The sequence below is a fragment of the Cheilinus undulatus genome, linkage group 16 (genome assembly GCF_018320785.1).
Source record: "Cheilinus undulatus linkage group 16, ASM1832078v1, whole genome shotgun sequence".
In the NCBI taxonomy this organism is placed as follows: domain Eukaryota; kingdom Metazoa; phylum Chordata; class Actinopteri; order Labriformes; family Labridae; genus Cheilinus; species Cheilinus undulatus.
The window spans coordinates 34975454-34995155 of record NC_054880.1 but is presented as its reverse complement, the minus strand read 5'-3'; the positions used below and the strand labels follow the sequence as shown (position 1 = coordinate 34995155).

Here is a 19702-nt window from a genome sequence, read left to right as displayed (position 1 = left end):
AATAAATATGGGAGGAATTAGCAAATCCTTTTCAACCCACATTTAATTGAATACAGAGCAAAGGCAAGCAATTCAATGATCAAAATTTTGGAACATACACAATTCTGGAGTCTGGAGTCTGTTGCCTGTAACATATTTCAAAAAACGTTGGGAAAGGAGCATGTGTACCACTGTGTTACATCACCTTTTCTTCTAACGTCACTATGTAAGCCCCTGGGAACTGAGGGCACTAACTGCTGAAGTACTGTAAAAGGATATTTTTCCCATACATGCTTGTACCTCATACAGTGCTCAACAGTACAGGCTTTCTGTTGTCATATTTTGTGCTTCATAACACCCCATACATTTTCAGCTGCAGACGGGTCTGGACTAACCTGGCACACCAGATGGATCTGATTCACACATCCATATGGAAAACCTCTCATAGACAGCATTTGGGAAAGGGCAGAGTGTTTGAAAGAAACTCGGAGGATGATTGGATGAACGTTCTGTCACATCTTTACAGGCCAATCAGAGCAACAAAACACGTGACGTAGTCGCTACCAAGCATTGCCCCTACTGAAGGAGTAAACTCCACAGAGAACTTTATATCACAAACCGTGGCGACTGTAGACATGTCAGTACACGACTTTGTCGGGTGTATCCATCTGCTTTGCAAGGTTAGGTCTGGACTGCATGCAGGCCATTATAGTGCCACACTCTTTCACTGGGAAGACATCCTGTTCTTACTGGTGCAGAGTGTTGCTTGGTAATGTCTTGCTAAAATAAGTGAGGACATTACTGAAAAAGATGTCATCTGGATGGAAGCAACTTGTATGTACCCCTCAGTATTTTTGGAACCTTCACAGATCTAGGAGTTACCCATGCCATGGGCACTAATACTCCCACACACTATCACAGATGCTGTAGTCACCTGTAGTCCTAGCTTTCTCAGTCTCCTCTTGCCCCCGTCCCAGCTTTTTTTTTTTTTTTTTTTAAATATACTTTGCAGGCATGAAATTCAAAATGTATTTAGAAAAAAGGTTTGAACATTAAATATCTTCTCGTTATGCTGTAATCAACTGTATATACATAGCTTGAAAGAATTTGCAAATCACTGTTTTTATTCACCTTAATACAGCGTCCCAATATTTTTGGAAATGGGGCTTGTAAATAATGTGATCAACCAAGTTAGACATTCAGCTGTTGAGAAATAACTTTGTCAGATCCTTTTTGTTGGGTAGAGGAGTCTCTATTTTAAATGACTTTTTAAATTAAGCATTTCTTCACGGCTGTTACTCAACATATATCAGGTTTTTTAGAAAACATTTTTGTTGTGTCCTCTCACTTTCTTTTCCAAATGAGTTTGGCTCAAACCTAAGTCTTTCTGCTGTCTTTTTCTGAGTTGGATTTATTTCAGTCTTCCCAGATCCCAGCAGTTTGCCTTGGCAGGAAAAAGTTTCGTGTCACTTTGAAAATAAGAGCCAAGTTATCACAAATTAGTCTTTTGTTTTCTGGTTTGTTTTGTTTTGTTTTGATTTGCTTTCTTTTTGTGAACTAGATGATTTGAATCTACAACTGTGTTTGGTCTGTGAGGCTTAACACAGGGTTGAGTGGATGGTTATGCTTTACACCAGCTTGCTAATACGATGAAGGAAGGATGCATAGGTTGATAGGTGTCATGAGGGATGCACTGAAGCATTGGTTAAATGGTGGGATGGGATGATATTGGCAATTTTGAGACATTGTCTCATCAGAATATAAATGACATGAACTGAGGTCAGCTTCTGATCGTACCTGTAGTGTGGTGTCTATTTCACACTGGCATCAAGTTCACCTAACCACTGATTTAGATTTTTTAAAAACTGAGCAGTCTGGTCTGTTTTCATGGCCATAGTTAAAAAACTTGAAAGTAAGACATATCCTTTTGTTCAGTGGTCAAAAACCTTTACTGAAGGGCCCTCCTCCTGGATGCTGGATCCAAAAGGAACAAGCATAAAGAAGGATTTATTTAGGGACGACAAGTGGTGTTGTGAACCAAAGACTTCTCATTGTTAGCTTGAAATCCTTGAACGAGAGTTTCCTGGTGTGCAGACCTTTGTTGCTTCTTTGTTTTCATGTTTAAATATAATAAAAATGAGAACAGGGGAGAGACATGCAGTAAAGGGCCTCAGGCTGGATTCGAACCCAGGCTGTCTGCGTACATGGGGCACATGCCTTAACCACTCGGCCACCTGCACGCCTGCATTTTTTTTTTTGTTTGTTTGTTTTTAACTGCACTAATGTCATGTTTTATTGTCCCTTACATTACACATCAATTAAGCCACTTTAACATCTCCCCTCAGCCACAGTGATCTGAAATATATCCACCGCTTTTTTTTGTTCCCTTATTTCATTTTACATCCATTACAAGTTATATTTTTTCCTTTTTCAAGTTAATGTAATTGAATTTATTGAAAACAGGAAGTCGGTTATCCTTAGTCTAAGAAAACCAAATAATCAATAATAATCAATTTTTAAATGCAAAGTTTTGGAATTTTAAAATGCAGCATAGAGAGAAAGAGATTTGGATAAACAGAAAATTTGACAGCCCTGTTTTAAACATAATATTTGACCTGCAGTATTTCCACAACTGATGCATTTCTAGATCCCTTAGATCTGGCCTGATTGATCATTAGTAATCTGTGTTGCATCATCCAGCTTACCTGCCCTGGATCCAGATAATATGTACAAAGTTAAAGGGAAAAACGGATCATCTTTTAACTATAGCTGGACTTTGAACAATGACCAGGTCAAAGGTGAAATCTTGGCTTAGGTATCCATCTATTCCCTGCCATTGCCTTAACCTTCAGAGTAAGATAGCTGATTGGTTCAGAGATTGATCTGTTACTTTTTCACAGCTTGAATACAGAAATCTTACAGAATTGCACAAAGTACATGCAGAATATAAACACAGGTTTTACATCAGCCCTTAATAACTGTGTACACACACCAGAGACATAAAGGATTAACACTCCACACCCTGACTGGATTTCATGTAACTTGAGCTTTCTTGTACATAAAGCCTGTACGGCTGCAGAAACACCACACTGAAAGAAGCCTTTCTGCACATCGGTAATCTATACCTGTGTCAAAGAGAAGCTGGAACAAATTTGGTGTGATTTTAGTGTCTGTAATATTCACCTTGAGAATCCAACATGCAGCTGAAGTTGGTGGGAATGTCATTTTAAAATTCATCAGTATGGCTGAACCCACTTCAAAGGAGTCCATCCTATAGCTGCTGAGACGTTTCTCTTCAAACAAATGTCAGACTCAAAGTGGAGCGAGATGAAAAGTCACAGGATCACCAGAGTTATTACAATTCATCCTGAGGGGAACATAAACGTTGTACCAAATTCCACATCAACCCATTCAGCAGATGAAGAGATGTTGAGACATTTCAGTCAGGACCTGAGCAACGGTCCGATGGTTCACTGGACTGACATTTTAATCCCTTCAGCTGCGTCGCTATCGCTCAAGTAAGAAATCTCCACGGTTTGTCTGGAAAGAGGCAGCTTTTACACTTCTAGTGACTGTCTCTTTGTCTACAGTCAGTGTTTACATGGATGATAAACTATTAATATATCACTAACATGCTATTGAAACTGAAAGAAATCACTTAGTCACACATTCTTTTGAAAAGAAGAGTAGGGCTTGTCTTACAGTGACACGTTTTCTGTATTTATAGTGCAGTCAGTCTTCAATTTTTCTTATGTTGCAGCCTGATGCTACAGTCAGAAAAATATATCATTTTTCTCTTATTTATCTGCACTCAGTACCCTTCCATGACAAAGTGAAAACAGAATTTAATGCATGTTTACAAATGTATTAAAAATAAAAAACTGAAAAATCACATTGACAGAAGTATTCAGACCATTTGCAACAACACTGTAAATTTAGCTCAGGTTCCTTTTTTCTCAGGATCTTTGCTGGGATGTTTCTACACTTGGATTGGAGTCCACCTGTGGTAAATACCAAGTCACGAGGTCAAAAGAACTTCCTGCAGAGCTCAGAGACAGGATTGTAAAATGGAAGAAGTTTGGCACAACCAGGACTCTGCCAAGAGCTAGTCGCCTGGCCAAACTGAGCAATCGAGGGAGGAGGGCCTTAGTAAGAGAGGTGACCAAGAACCCCTCTGACTGAGCTCCTGAGAACCTGTGTGGAAAGGACAACCATCACTGCTGCCCCTCACTGATCTGGGCTTTATGGCACAGTGGCTAAACGGAAGACTCTCCCCAATGCAAAACATACGAAACCATGCTTGGAGTTTGAAATAGATTACCTGACGGACTCACAGAATGGGAGAAACAAGATTCTCTGCTCTGGTGAAACAAGACTAAACTGTTTGGCTTCAGTTCTAAACGTTATGTCTGGAGGAAACCAGGGACCGCTCATCGCCTGCCTAATACCATCCCAACAGTGAAGTATGGTGGTGGCAACATCATGCTGTGGGGGGGATTTTCAGCAGCAGGGACTGGGAAACTGGTCAGGGTTGAAGGAAAGCTGAATGGAGCAGAGATATCCTTCATGAAAACCAGTTCTGCTGTGCTTAGGAGCTCAGACTGAGTGGAAGGGTCACCGTCCAACATGACAATGATAGGCAAACAGCCAAGACAACACAGGAGTGACTTAGGGACAACTCTGTGAATGTCCGAGAGTGGCCCAACCAGAGCCCTGACATGAACCCTATCCAACATCTCTGGAGAGACCTTAAAATGTCTGTCCACTGACGGTTCCCCTCCAACTTGACTGAGCTTGAGAGGTACTGAGTGTAGCATCAGGCTGCAACAGCAGAAAAATGAAAAATGTGAAAGAGGTCTGAATACTTGATGACTGCACTGTATATGTAGAGAACATGAAGTCGTGATGCTCATATCTTTTGAAGGTTTACATGTTTGTTACAGCATGGAGCCTAATTGGTGTCTTCGTTGCAGGACTGTGTATAAATGTCTCATTGCTTTTCACCCTTTTTGTTCCTTAGATATCTCATACCTCAATTTACTAATCCAAAATTGGACCTCTAAGTATAAAAACTGTTTTCATGAAGTTACAGAGAGGAGAAAAAGGCATGTGCAAGCAGAAAGATACCCAGCTGCAGGGAACAGTTGCTCAGAAAGTGTTTAACAAATGTTACAAAGCCGATCTAATTTTCAATGAACACACTCGCTCAGATTTCAGCGAAGAAATCAAAAGCAGAGGGGTGGGGCGGTGCATGTTTGGGGTAGTTGTGACAAACGTGACTTGAGTGTGACACGCGCTTCGGGAAGAGAAGAAAGATGCATCCACATCTCGAGCTATTGATGCAGCGGCTACCATGGCAACGGGCCCTTGAATAAAGGCTATGTGGATCATTATGGGGTGACTCACACTCAACGCCAGGCCAGTCTTATTGCATAAACTGTCTTTGAAGTACTACATGCTCATCAGAAACACTTTTATCACATAAATGTGCTCTGCTCATACTCTTCCTCCTGCACACATGCCATATAAATCAACACTCAGACGTCTGTGCTCAATAGTTTCCTCCCAGGAATTAATCCCAGCCCGTCTTTATGCATTATGTATTGATATTAAAAATGTAAACAGGCTCCTCCACCAGGAACTAGGATGAGCCGAGCTTTCTAGACAGGCTCCAGGCTCAATTATTCATGCTTTCCTCCCTGGGTTTTTAGGATCTGTGGTACATTTTCTTCTTGATAAGTGCGCACTGATGAGGTTTCATGAGACCCCCTACAAGCTCACACGAGTGGTCCCCTCTGTGTGGTTTGGAGCGGCTGTGATTTGGCTGTTTTCTCCGACAGGCTGCTAACAGGCTTATTTTAGAAAGCTGCAGGGTTTCAGGTCAATCTGCTCCTTCTCCATCAGATATCGCACACAGTGAATAACACAAGGAGAAGCCACCCAGGAGTCCATGTCCAATAAAGAAAGGGGTGTTTTCAACCATGGGTTTAAAGCCCAGGTTCATATTCTGTTCCTGTATCCTCATTGTGCTTTGACTTGCTCAAGACTGACTATGCGAGTTTTGTTTTCTAGTGTCTCTCAGTGCCTCACTTCTGTGGCTCAGCGGAGACAAAACGTCAAACAAATGCTCTTATCTCTCTTTTTCACTCCATTCCTCCTGGTCGTGTCTCCGTCAATTGCCTTCGCTGCCAGTTTTACTTTCCCTTGCAGCTTTCCCCTGAGATTACCCCCTCTGCTTCCTTTTAAAAGACAGATTTCAGCACCATGAAGTTAGGGCACTTACAGAACATAAAAACCTTGGAGTAAAAATAAGAACTGTCACTGCATTTGTCTGTTGAATGAGCTTCCAGTATCTGTTGAGTCAGAGAAAGTCTGTGAGAGGCTGTGATTGTCACTTATGCAAGTTATACAACATCAACTTAATGTTGCTTTCCCTAAACTTTCAAAACTTTATAAGCAGAAAAATACACATTCATATATACATTCATAGTTCTTTATTGCCCCCTCTGTAGCATTGTGCTACAACTGCATGTGCTAAAAAGTTGAAACGTTGTGCAAAATATTCCCACTTTTCAGTGAAGTTTTCAAATCCCAGAAGATGCAATATTTTTTTTAATATGTATCGGTGTCAAAATACTAGTTTAATACATTTTTGCAGCAGACATGCTCAATACATCATGCAAATTTCCAAGTGTCTATTTTTTGAATGGTTTGCAGGAAATCCTTCTTTCCCTATTTTTGTGTATGTTTTTCTTAAAAATGACAGTTCATATTGAATTTGCAATGAGTCAACATAATAACAATTAGATTTTTTTTTTAAGCCTTAGCTAAATCTACCAAACACTGTATGCATTGTAATATAGAATGACTTATTGCTTGCTTGTTAATAAATACACAAGATGAGGAACTTAAAAAATAATCACATATTGAATGGCAATTCGAATATTGGAGAAGAAAAATCCTGATCGCCCTATACAGGACCAAACATGCCACAACCTGGAGCTGGAGGGGTCAGAAGGGCAGCTAGAATCAAGCTCGACATGTCACCACGTGCCGCTCAGCAGCAGATCGATGGCATCTCTTTTGTCTGGGCCTTTTCACCCCCTATGCCCAGTAGACCGCTGGTGGTTTTCAGGCCCTTGGGACCTACTACCTGGCTCGACAATACCCTAGGCTACTCATTCCCAAAGTCTGGGAAGAAAACAAGGCTTTACCAGCCACTGGATGGCAAAAGAGCTACAGTCACAATCATGGATGCTTGGTTAATAAAAAAAGGAAACTAATTGTTTCAGACCAGATGGCCACTGAAGGCCCGAGGGGCCGAGCGTGCATCAAAAGCCTATGTGATGGGGGTAAAGCTGTTCCTTCCAGGCTTCTGAATCAGGAAGCACCAGGTCAGGACCAGATTGAGTATAGAATTAACATTATCCCAGCGAGCACTGACCATCAGCTCAACCAGCAAGCCGAGGACGGCACAGAAGGCAAACTTCATAAGCGATAATGTACAGGAAATTAAGTTTTTGGGTCACGATGTCTAGTACCTCTTAAATAGTGGGACACCAGAATAAATAGTTTTGGAAACACTGCCCCAGGCTGTGCTTACTCACAACATCCTTCCCGCTCTAAAGGTGTGGGCTTTATTATTTTTTCCACAGATTTTTTTTTTTTTTTTTGCATGGACATGGTAATATGCAAGGACATCCAGTGCACAGGGGTTGTGTCAATCCTCCTTCCTGCCCTCAGGTGGTTTACTCGCCACATCTACGCCTTACTTTTTTAGGCCCAAATATGCCTAAAAGTTCTGCAAAGTACTGTATGAGATTTCAGATTTTTTTTTTTTTTTTTCCAAAATGAGAGAAGAGTCAAACACCTAGTATACTAGTTATGTTTACTGGTCTTGATAAACCCTTTGACCATTGTAGACTTTATAGATCTTTTTTGTTCTCAGACAAAGACATAGACAGATTTACTAAATGAAAATGTTCTTAAAGGAAAATGAAGATTTTTTTGCCTTTGTTGTTGAATATCTACAAAATTGTGAAATATTGGCACAATAATTTCTGAAACAAATAGGTACATCTTTTTCATACTACAAACGAGGAGTAAACTTGTTTTTCCATACATCAGATTGGTGGAATAACCATTTAAAGCACAGGCTGTTTGAGTATTGCCTGCATGCTTCTGTTGTACCTTAAGTGTCACCTCAGCTCTCTTTGGTGTAAAAGAGATTAATCTACTTTATCTCTCAAGCTGCAGAAACTAATGCACTCATGGTGCAGTGAATGCGTGTGAACAGGCTCTCAGACGTTACTTTGAAAGTCACACAGAGATTTGTTTTTGTTGTGCTTTTAATGGCTGAACTGAGGCGAGGCCCCCTGCTACATAGAAACAGCTCTATTAAAAACATCCCAACTTTTCTATTTACTCACCTGCTGTGACCTCATTAGCGGCTCAACTTTGATTTGGATTCAGCTCGAGTGGATCTGCCCCCAGCGGCACACCCTAATGTTCGGTGTGTCAGCGGCTGCAAATGAAAGTAGTCTGCTGCTGTTTAAAAGCATCTCATAAGACTGATAAATCATGTGCTTATGTGCTTATGTTTTGGCATTAAAGCATTTAAGCGCTGGTGTCTGCAGGAATGTGCATCAAGGTTTAAGGTCAACCATAAGTCAAAGTTGTTGAAATGATTATGGATGATGACATACTGACTCATCCCTTCTTTCTACCAAAACAACATATGGGTTTGAGTATTTTACTGTGAATCTAAAGTTATCACCTGCTTATATTTCTGTCATTTCCCCTGCTTTATGTTCCTTCTCTTCTTTCCTTTTCTGCAGGTTTGAATGAGCTTCCTTCGGTACCAGTGACAGAGGTGTGACGCAGCGTCACCCACACCAGCCACACGTCCCCTATCAGCCATGCCACCACCCGCAGACATTGTGAAGGTGGCCATTGAGTGGCCGGGGGCCTTCCCCAAGCTCATGGAGATAGACCAGGTATGTGATCCACGTTTACACTTGTTATCAACGCACACATAAGCCTAAAGTTAAAGTCTGTGATGCACTCACCTGCAAATTTAACACCATAAATAAGGGAGTTGTTGTCTGAGCATTAATCTGCTGTTGTGTCTACTTTGAAAGCAGTTCAAACGTGTTGGTGGGCATGTGTATGTGTTGAGAAGTGGGTGGATTCAATCTGGACATGATGCATCTTTTCCTTCTTCACAGCATTACACTAATTACCTTAAGAAGGTTCTTTTATTAATGATATTTAAAAGGAAACACAACCACAGCGGAGACATAATTCTGAAGACATTACACTGGATGTGTTGGTGGAAGCTCTGTAATTAATAACCTTTATCATACACTATAAAGATTACCGACAATATAAATCTCCTCTTTAACAGTGACTGAAAGTGTTTAACGTAAATGCATCACATCAGTTCAATATATGATCTGGTTTACTTTCCTTTCCTTTAGCTGGCACCCAAGATTGTTTGTAAGATAAAACATATCCTCTGTATTTACAGTGTATTCAGAAAGTATTCAGACCCCCTTCCCAAGAGCAGAGTGGACTTCAGAATTCTCAAATTCTGCCAAGAGCTGGCCACTCAGCCAAACTGAGCAATTAGGGGAGACAGGCCTTAGTAAGAGAGGTGAACAAGAACCTGTTGGTCACTCTGACTGAGCTCCAGAGATGCTGTGAGGAGATGGAACAAAGTTCCAGAAGGACAACCATCACTGCAGCCCCTCGCTGATCTGGGCTTTATGACAGAGTGGCTAGACAGGACCCTGTCTTCAGTGCAGAACACATGAAAGCCTGCTTGGAGTTTGCAAAAAGCACCTGAAGGACTCTCAGAATGTGAGAAAACAAGACTTAACTGTTTGGCCTCAATTCTGAATGTAATGTTTGGAGGGACCCAGGCACCACTTATCAGCTGGCCAGTACCATCCCAACAGAGAAGCATGGTGGTGGCAGCATCATGCTGTGGGGGTGTTTTTTTCAGCAGCAGGGATTGGGAGACTGGTCAGGGTAGATACATGTCTCTCCTTGGGTGACCTGGCCAAGATATAATCATTGTGTACTATACTGAAGAAGAAGTCCCTTCGCTTCAGTCCCTCCACAGGTGGAGGCTGGAAATCTCAAATAGGACCAGTAACATATTAATGAAGTTCTGTAATGAGATAGATAGAGGAGAAGAATTTTTCAAACGGCGCCATTACTGTTTGACTCTGATAAAGATCCAGTGTGCATCAAAATGTTAGTCCTTTGCACCTGCACCATGAAACTGACCCATGTGCCCCAGTTCTTCTTTGTATTTGCTTGTAAGAAAGTTTTCATTGAGACATCACTGTAGACAATACACTCAATAAGAACTCACATCGATGTCTACCATGTCGTGTCACAGCTTGGATTTAAATGGATATCAGAGGAGTTGCATGTAATGGACCAACACAAAATAAATCTAAAGCTGAAGAAGGAAATTGAATGGTTTAATAAAACAGTTTAATTCTTAGCAGTAATATATTAAGGTTTACTTTAGCATTGAATGGACTTCTGATTTTTGTACTAGCTGTGGCTAAAACGATGATAATGACATTTTATACGATTATTAGCAGGGCAATCTGGAATACAACAGCAGCTGCTTTAAGACAGCTATGGTAACTCCCAAGGGCAAACAACTGCAGATCAGTCTGTGTGATACACATGAAGAAAATTCCTGTACATCGGGGTAGAAGCTGCAACCTTACATATTTACAAAAGTCTGATTTCCATTTAAATTTAAAGCTACATCAGAAGCATTTATTTGATAGCGTGAAAAACATCAGAGCTGTAGCATTCTTGTCCTAACAATCCTCTACTGTTAAAGGCCATACTGTATGTCAGAGATCATCAGGGTGAAACTAATGAAGGTTTACATGCTAATTAGATAATTAGCACAGGCAATGACTAGCTCATGTGTCGGGGGGATTACATGTTGCGCTGTTTGACTGAACATACAGTGTGTTAAATGGCCTTTTCTGTGTGTGCGGGTGAGTCATCTTAAGGCTAATGACTGTACAAGCAATGAGTCACTGAAGTCACAACAGCTTGTCTCAATAGTTGGAGCCTTGAATGAAATATTGAACCATGGAGGACATGGATTTGTAGGTTTGCTATAAGCACACTGGTATCGATTTAAGGGTTGCTTTATTATTTAATGGCTCCTTTTCAGCAGCAGAGCTTTACAGTCTCTTTCTTTACTTCTTAGCCCCCCTCCCTTCCTCCTCCTCCTCCTCCTCTGCTCTTCTTTAATTCTTTTATCTCAGCCTGTCATCTCTCTCTTGTTCCTCCTATCTGTTGCCTCCTCTTGCTTGTCCATCTTCCTCTCCCCCTCCTCATTCCTCCTCCTTGTCTTTTGTTGCAGCTGTGAGACTTGATCAGTTCCTCCTCCTCTCCTGTCCTCCATCACCCCTCCTCCACACCTCCTCCTCTTCCTCCCTCTGCATCTCCTCTGTACAATAGGCCCTGCAGCAGCATATGGCTGTCTGAGTCATGCCGTGGGGAGTGGGCTTCTGCTATCCTCCGCTGTCTTGAGACCCAAAGAAAGAGTGTGCTTTGGGTTTTTTTGTGCATTTTATGTTTGTTTACATGGGTTCATTTCTGCATAAGTGAAGTTGTGTGTGGGAGTGTTTGTGCTGCAACATGCATACTTGTTACTATTCACACGTTTGTGTGTGCTTGTGCAATCGTCAGCGCTGTGTTTGAGTGTTTCCTTTTGTTTGGAGATCCATGTGTGATTTTTATGTGTTTCTGTGTTGGCTCCTCTGCAGTGTGAATTTAAAAAAAGTGTATTTAGGTACAACTGCATCTCTCCAAATAATCTTCATGCCCCAAAGGCGCAAAAGGCCTCCATTTGTTGTTGTACTGCTGGGGAATTGGTACAATTGCAAATAATTGTTTTAAGTGTTTTACTGTTATTGTTTGTCAGAGAAGCAAAAGAGAACAGGAGGAACACGAGGTGGAGAGGCTGCAGGTAGAAAGTACATTTTGTAAATGAGACAAAAAAATCAATATTAAACAGAAGAGAAGCAGTTTAAGATCGATCTGAATGAAGCTGCTTGGGTGATCTATGTATGAAGATTTAGGAACTGTGACTGTGTTTACAAGGAGAGTGGCAGCATGAAAATGATTGATCTAAAACTTACATTTAAACATTCTGTGATTGTTTTAGAAATACAGCAGTGTGTAGGACGTCTAGGCATGTTTGGGCTAAAACTTGAGGATTAAGTAAGGTATGTAATGGTGAGTAAGCAACCTGAGGGCACCATTGGGCAGGATGGAGAATTGACGCATCCTGTTCTAAATGTCCTTGTATATTAACAGGGATATGGGGAAATAATCAGTTGAAAAGATAACAAAGTCCACACCTTTAGGACCGAGTAAGGGGTGGATGTTTCGAGTAAGCACGGCCTGTGGTACACCACATCCCAAAAGTTCTTGCACCACAGAAAAAGTCGACTCAGATTCTGGAAATTCAAAAGAATTGCAGAATGTATTTAGTCACAAAGCCAGTGTATTCCCTCTGCATGTTAAATACTGCCCTCAGCTTGTTGGGCAAAGAATGCACCAAGCCCTTTAGAATGGAAGGCTCAGTGTTGCCCCACTCCCATACAGCCCTTGCATTGAGCTGCTTGATGGTGGGATGCTGAGATGCTGTTGTTCCTAAATGCTTCCACTTTCTAATAATAACACTCACAGTTGACTGTGGAATATCCAGCAGGGATGACATTTCAGAAACCATCTTATTGCAAAGGTGGCATCCATCACTGTGCCACAAAGTCACCGAGCTCTTCAGAACGACCCATTTAGGATCACAAATGTTTGTAAATGGAGACTGCACTGCAAAAAATAACTGCAGGGGGACATAATGAGTTTAATAAGTGTCATTATTTTTTTAGATTCATTGTTTTATCTTTTGTGTTGCACAGGACATGGACTAAAAGCTGAAGTTATTTTGTAATTGCATCAATATAATGATTATTTATAGGTAGGTATTAATACCATGATAGGCTGAGTCATGCTTTATTTGGAGAAAACAGGCAAATCTATGTAAAATTACAGACATTTGAACACCCACATCTAGCTGGAGTGAAATGATCAATGTTTCATAATCAGCTGTTCCACTGAGGGAGATTGGCAGTCGAATGAGGCTCTTTTGAACAATTTGTTGAATATTTCAGACCACCCCTGATGATTTTGTATCTTAAGGGACACTTTTGTGAATACGTTGAGTCTGAAATGAAATGAAATTCAAGACGTGGGATGAAATGCATCCTTGGCCTGTAATGATAGTTATTAAAAAAACTCTGAAAATGCTGCTATCAGACATTAATTGGTGTTTTGTGTTACCATGTTTGAATTTAAATGAATGGCCTTGGAAAGCAATAAATTAAACATAGTTCCTCTCCTCCCAGGGAAAAGGAGAGTCTGATAACCAGAGCTCCTCAGCTCCTTCGTGCTTTCACGTTAAAAACAACAAACAGTAAATTCAGATAGTCTTAGGACCCGCTTGCAGCCTCAAGTCTTTTTGAATTTTACACATCAAGGTTTGTACACCTGGATTGGGGGGTTTCTGCCATTCTTCTTGGCAAATCGACTCAAGCTCAGTCAGGCTGGATAGGAACCGTTGGTGGACAGCCGTTTTCAGGTCTCTCCAGAGATACTGATTGGGTTCATGTCAGGGCTCTGCCTGGGCCACTCTCGGACATTCACAGAGTTGTCCCTAATCCACTCCTGTGTTATCCTGGCTGTGGTCTTAGGGTCATTGTCGAGTTGGAAGGTGAACCTTCGGCCCAGCCTGAGGTCTTGAGTGCTGTGAAACAGGTTTTCAGTGAGGCCACTCTCCCATTAAGCCCAGATCAGTGGCTCAGAACAGGATCTCTGGAGCTCAGTCAGAGTCACCATCAGGTTCTTGGTCACCTCCCTTACTAAGGCCCTTCTCCTTTGATCGCTGGATGACCAGCTCTTGGAAAAGCCCTAGTTGTGCCAAACGCCTCTCATCTGGGAATTCTGGAGGCCACTGTGCTCTTGGGAAATGGGTCCAAATACTGAATGCTCTGTATTATTTTTTTCCTGTCCTGAAGATCACACCGTTGCTTATCACATTGACTCCAGAGCAGAGGATGAATTCTGCCTGTGCACTGCACCAAGTGTAGAACAGTCTAATGGACGACTGTGGGATGAGAGATGATAGTGAGGGAGAGGAGGGTTTGATGGAATATGTGATCTTGTATAAGGAGAGTCTATAATAGTGGTGTGGTCGGTCCTGGATGATGAAATAGCAGGGAAAAGAAACATAAGAAAAAAAACCTATGAATAAAAGAGGAGTGTTTTGGAAAGGGTAGCTTGGGATCAATAATGTTCATGGTTTAATTTTAAATTCATTTAAAATTTTAAACCAAGCTAATGAGTAAAGCGATGTGTTTGTATGTGTTTAATTTTTGTGTTCTAAATGGGTGTTAAATAAGCTAGATATTCTCTAAAGTACATTTTTATGGGATAATTTTATGGGATAAAGTGGCTATTTGATAAGAAACTTCAGATATTAAGCTCTAAATACCATCACCCCTTAACTGCAGTAAAAATGAAGAATCACAAGGAAGCACAGATAACCTATTGCACTAGTAATATATGTAAAGGCTTATTCTCAGAGCACCCATTATTCTACAGTTTCCTTAATAAAATATATTAGATTTTAGCATGTATAATCTTTTTTACCTTGATGTATTATTTATAAAAATGCGATGTCTTAGTTTATTATTAATATAGTTCAGGAGTAAGAAAAGCTTTGATCATATATGAGAGAAGGAAATGCTCTAAGCCATTCAGAAGTGCTTTAATGTCTTTTTAAATATGGCAAACCTTTGCTGTTTCTTCCATGGTTTCATGTATTTATAGTTTGATCAAGATACAAAGATAGAAGGACATAGAAACAGTGAATATTACTGTATAAATGTTGTTTTTGAGGGACATTTATTAGAATATTTCACAGACTTCACTGAAAAAATCAGGAAAGAAAAATTAATTATTACAAAAGGTGTTAAAATACGAAATATGTACTGATAGAGGATAAATGAACCAGGAAGAATGACCTCTTTTTGAAAATTAAAATGCAGTGGAAGTTATTAGCCCCCCTATGAAAATTGAACTTTTCAAGTATTTCCCAACTGCTGTTAAACAGGGGAGGATATTTTTAAAACAGCATCTCCAAACATCCGTTTATTTCAGATGCTAACATTATTTTACTTTGCACACATAAATAAAATTATTCCACAAAAACTACCAGGGTCTAAATGATGATCCCCTGATGATAATAGCCAGTAGTGTTTCCTTTTTGCTGGATAACGGCCTGCTGTCATTTGTTGTAGTTTCATCAAGTCTCGGATAAGTCCCCTGAGGAATTCCAGCCCAATCTTCTTTCACCAGTCTCTCAAACTCCTCAACATTTGATTCCAGAAAATTTAAAATTTCCCTTCCTGTGTTTAAAATAGGGGCTGGTGTGTGATAATATCCCTAACCTCCTTGACTTTATTTGTAAAAGAAACTAAAAACTTCTCACATAAATCGTGAGAGGGGGTGGGGGTAGTGGACTCTAAAACCGTAAATAAAACTTGAGTATTAGAATGATTAATGAAAATATCATCAAAGACTTGCAAACCTGACCTTTTCCGTTTTCTTTCTTTTCCCCTACAGTCTCTCTTTAGTTCATGTTTGGCTTCTGTCAGCCTGGCTGGGGTGCACTGTTTGAGTTTTTCTCTTTAAATGTGCAGCAACCCTGCAGATTTACAAGTGTGATTAAAAAGAGAGACAAGCTCTTCTATGTTAAAATTTGGATTAAAAGCAGTTAAAGAATCCAAAATCTCCTTAAACTTGCTAGCAGACATAGGATTAAAAACCCTTCTAAGACCAGGTTTATTTTCAGTAAAAGCTGGCTGAAATAAAACCACATTAAATAAAACCAGTTTGTGATCTGACGTACAGATATCCTTTGTAATACAACCATCAGGATTAAGACCACTCTATAAACCAAATCTAGTGACGGACTTCTTTAAGACTATAATTCCTGTTTTGGGGTCTTTAGACACATCTCTCACTAGTTTTCTTTCCAAAGTCTTTGAAATCTTTTCTATGCAAACGTTACGGTGCAAAATCTATGGTGCATCAATCTTAAAAAGCAAAACTTTGCTTATACTAATTTTGCTGTAGTGCAATATGTTAACTACTTAGTGTCTCATTTAAAGGTGTTATTCATACTTGCAGCATCCTGCGCAATAACAATAGTGGCACTTCATGTGCAGTGTGCCCTGACAGCTATGGTAAACTTTTATCTTATCCTTGCTGTTGACATGCATAATATTGCAGACTCACTAATTCCTCTAAAACTTTATTCTTTAAACAATGCGCAGCGACAATAAACCTATTCTGATCTCTATTTAAAATATAAGAAAAATGTAGAAGTAATGTGACTTTTAAGGAAAAATACATTAAACAGGCACAGGGCATGTTTGATTTTAAGCTAAAAAATCCATTTGAACATAAAAAAATAGAACATTATAAACAAAACTTAATAAACATGCAAATAAACATTGATAACATCAAGTAGAGTGCTTTCTGGAGGACAACTGTGTGTATTTGTTCATGTATGTGTATTCATTCAAACACTCCCTCTGTTTGTCCACTCATCCCGTCCTCATACTCCTCCAATCCCCCCTCCTGTCTTTTATAATCCCCCTCCCATTGTTTGCCGTTGTTTTCCCTTCATCTTATTCAATTTGCTTATTTCTCACTTTTTGATCCTCTGTTCAGTCTTTTGTTCACACAACAGCCGTCTCTTTCCCTCTGTCGCCTCTCTGCCTTTCTTCCTTTTTTTGTCTTTCTCTCCCTGTCATAAACGGCCATGCCCACAATCCTACTTCCATTATCTCCTCTCTGCAAGTCCTCATCACTGCAGCTCCTCTCTGACAATCTCATCATCAACAGCCATCTATACATCCTCAATCTGCACACATGCTAAACAGATTGCTGCGTGTGAATATGTATGAGATTGTGTGCACACTATCATGTCTTCACAGTGTGAAAAGATCATGATTGGCACTGTGTGGACAAGAGTCTCTTAATGCACTCGTAACATGAGCTGGTGCACAGGTCATTATCAGAGCCTGCAGAAAGAGAAGCAGGAGCTAAAGTACTAGATTCACATGTTTTACTCAAGTTTGTTTGAGGAGGAAAATACAAGCTGGCTGTATTTGGAGCTGGAGAATCGACACAACAACCACATTCAAAAGACATAGAAAAAGGCAAAATTTGCATACAAAACTCCAAAGGAAGCTCCTCCTTAGAATGACAAGGACAAGAACAAAGACTACCCACAGTATGGCAAAAATGCTTTTGTGCACAATGACCCAGAGGTCTTCTGTAAAATAACAGTACATCTTTGAAGAAATTCAAAGAAGGAGAAAGAACAGCACTGGTAAAGAGGAGAGCGATAGCTAGCACACTTAGACCATGCTATACAACAAAGAAATTTCACTATGTTTCACACTTGGGACCTTTGTCAGGGGACATTTATCAACTTTACAAAAAATTTGTGACAATCTGTACATAACCACCCTTATAAAAAAAAAAAACACTTGAAAGACATTTACACATGTAAGAAAAAGTTGTTGTTGATAATCTGTGTTTTTCTTTATTCGATATGCTGATGATAAGTTGCTCTTTAACATGTGAAAATTAGTGGGCAAGAGCTAAACGAGGTTCACATATGTTTGCACGAATCAGACATTTTACCGGCTCTACCTCGCTTTAACCAATTTAAAAACTAAGTACATTGCCTTATGTGCTAAGCTAGAAAGTATGCCTGTTAAATAAATGCATTAACAGCATCAGAAAACAAAAATAATCCTTATAAAGTAAGTTTTATTTTAAAAAGAGTTAAAAATGGAAGCAAAGAAATAAGTTACGCTGAAGTAAAGGTACACTATTTAGGTTTTTCTTGCAGTGACCTTACTAAATTAATTAAAAGGGTACCTATCCCATGTTACATATCGCTGGTGTCGGGCCAAAACCTCCTGTCTCCATTTTTCCTGAATTGTTTTTTTTTTTTTCTTAAATCAGTGCCATCGGCCATCCTTCACATCTTTAAGTAGGTTTTACAAACTTTAAACCAACAAAACGTGTCAAAAGATGCTATCATCATTCAGTGTTGTATTTTTTTTTTTTTTTTAAATACAGCATTTAAATTCCATTCCCTGAAAAATTACAATTGTAGAGATGGGAGGTTATGGCCCGACGACAGTGATATATTTTCAGTTGTTGTTTCTGGAGTACCTATTTTGACTTAAAAAATCTGCTTTTAGCTTTAGTGCTCCAAACGTGGAATCTTTTCAACACACACTTAAGATTGACGCTCTTATTTCCCTGAGACAATTTGAGTCTGTTATTCCAAATCATTTTGCCATGGTTTGTGATCGTTTCTCTGAGTAAAATCTTGTTAAATTTGTTAATAATCTGTAATTTTACTTAATTATTATTATTATTTAAATGTATTATTACTAGTAGTGGTGTTTTTATTTTGAGTTATTATTATTATTATTATCCTGTAACTCAACATCATTGTAAATGAGTGAAACCTCAATGATCCTTGAGATTTAAATAAAGGTTGATAATAAAAAAGGTTGATGAACTAAAAAATTTTCAATGGTTTCCTAAGCCAGAGAAGTCCTTCATTTTTGTAGTTGTGAAGATGTGCATCTTGCCTTAGCAGTGGCCAGATCTCCAGTCAGCAGCGTTTGTACCAGAACTGAAAATGTTTCAGACCAGTTGAGGAGAATGAGGAGAACGAGCTTGCAATCTTTAAAGGTGGGGCTGAGTTTAGGGCAGCAGTAATCGATTCTTTTTGTAGTCGAGTACTCTATCGGTTCTTCTGGCGATTAATTGAGTACTCTAATAAGAAAGCACTTTTGTTTTTTTCAAGAGAAGTAGAGAAGAGAAGTAGTGCTCTTTCTGCTGCCTTTCTGCCTGTAAAGGGAGAAATAACAAATGAGGTTGTAGGGTTAAGGAGTAAGTGCAAACAACAGTGAGTGTACTGGCCGGCAGTTGGCTGAAGCAATGGCAGAGAGAGAGAGGAACTGCAAAAAAAAAAAGAGGATGAAAAGGTGTTAGATAAGGCAAAAACTCACTGAAAACCCACTTGCAAAAATTGCTACATTCAAAGGTTGGAGACGAGCTGGGCTACCACCATGGAAGCTGTAGTATACTCTGGTGTCCTGGGGTTCAACATTAAAAGGAGATCTTGACTGCCAAGGATTTGCTGTAGCTGCGATGCCTAATGAGCTGCAGCTGTGACTGTCTGGTGCTCCTGCCCTCACCAACCAGAGATAGAGAGACACCTCTCAATACAAAAATAATATAAAAACACAGAGAGGCACACACTTTCACAGTAATATGCATGTTTCACACCCAAAACCAAACTAACAGCAGTAAAAGCAAACCCTGTCCTGCTAACCACATCATAAAATACAGTTCTTGTGTGGGACTTTTAACTCGTCTGTCAGTTGACCACTAAACTGATGCAATATCTACAAAGTCTTAGCTAACACTAACATTTGAATGTGCAATAAAACCATGGGACTATGGGCCTTTTAGCTCTGTCTTTATGTGTCAATTAAACCAGCATTTTATT

At 39.8% G+C, this 19702-nt stretch overlaps 1 protein-coding gene across 2 annotated transcripts in view; it reads left to right on the top strand.

Annotated features, from left to right (window-relative positions):
* Positions 1 to 19702, top strand: part of elmo1 (engulfment and cell motility 1 (ced-12 homolog, C. elegans)) — a 197267-nt gene that overhangs the window by 62848 nt on the left and 114717 nt on the right. For both annotated transcript variants that reach the window (XM_041808742.1, XM_041808743.1), the window contains one exon: positions 8817 to 8975. In XM_041808742.1, the coding sequence (XP_041664676.1) occupies positions 8898 to 8975 (78 nt within the window). In that variant the 5' untranslated portion in view covers positions 8817 to 8897. The remainder of the gene's footprint in view (positions 1 to 8816; positions 8976 to 19702) is intronic.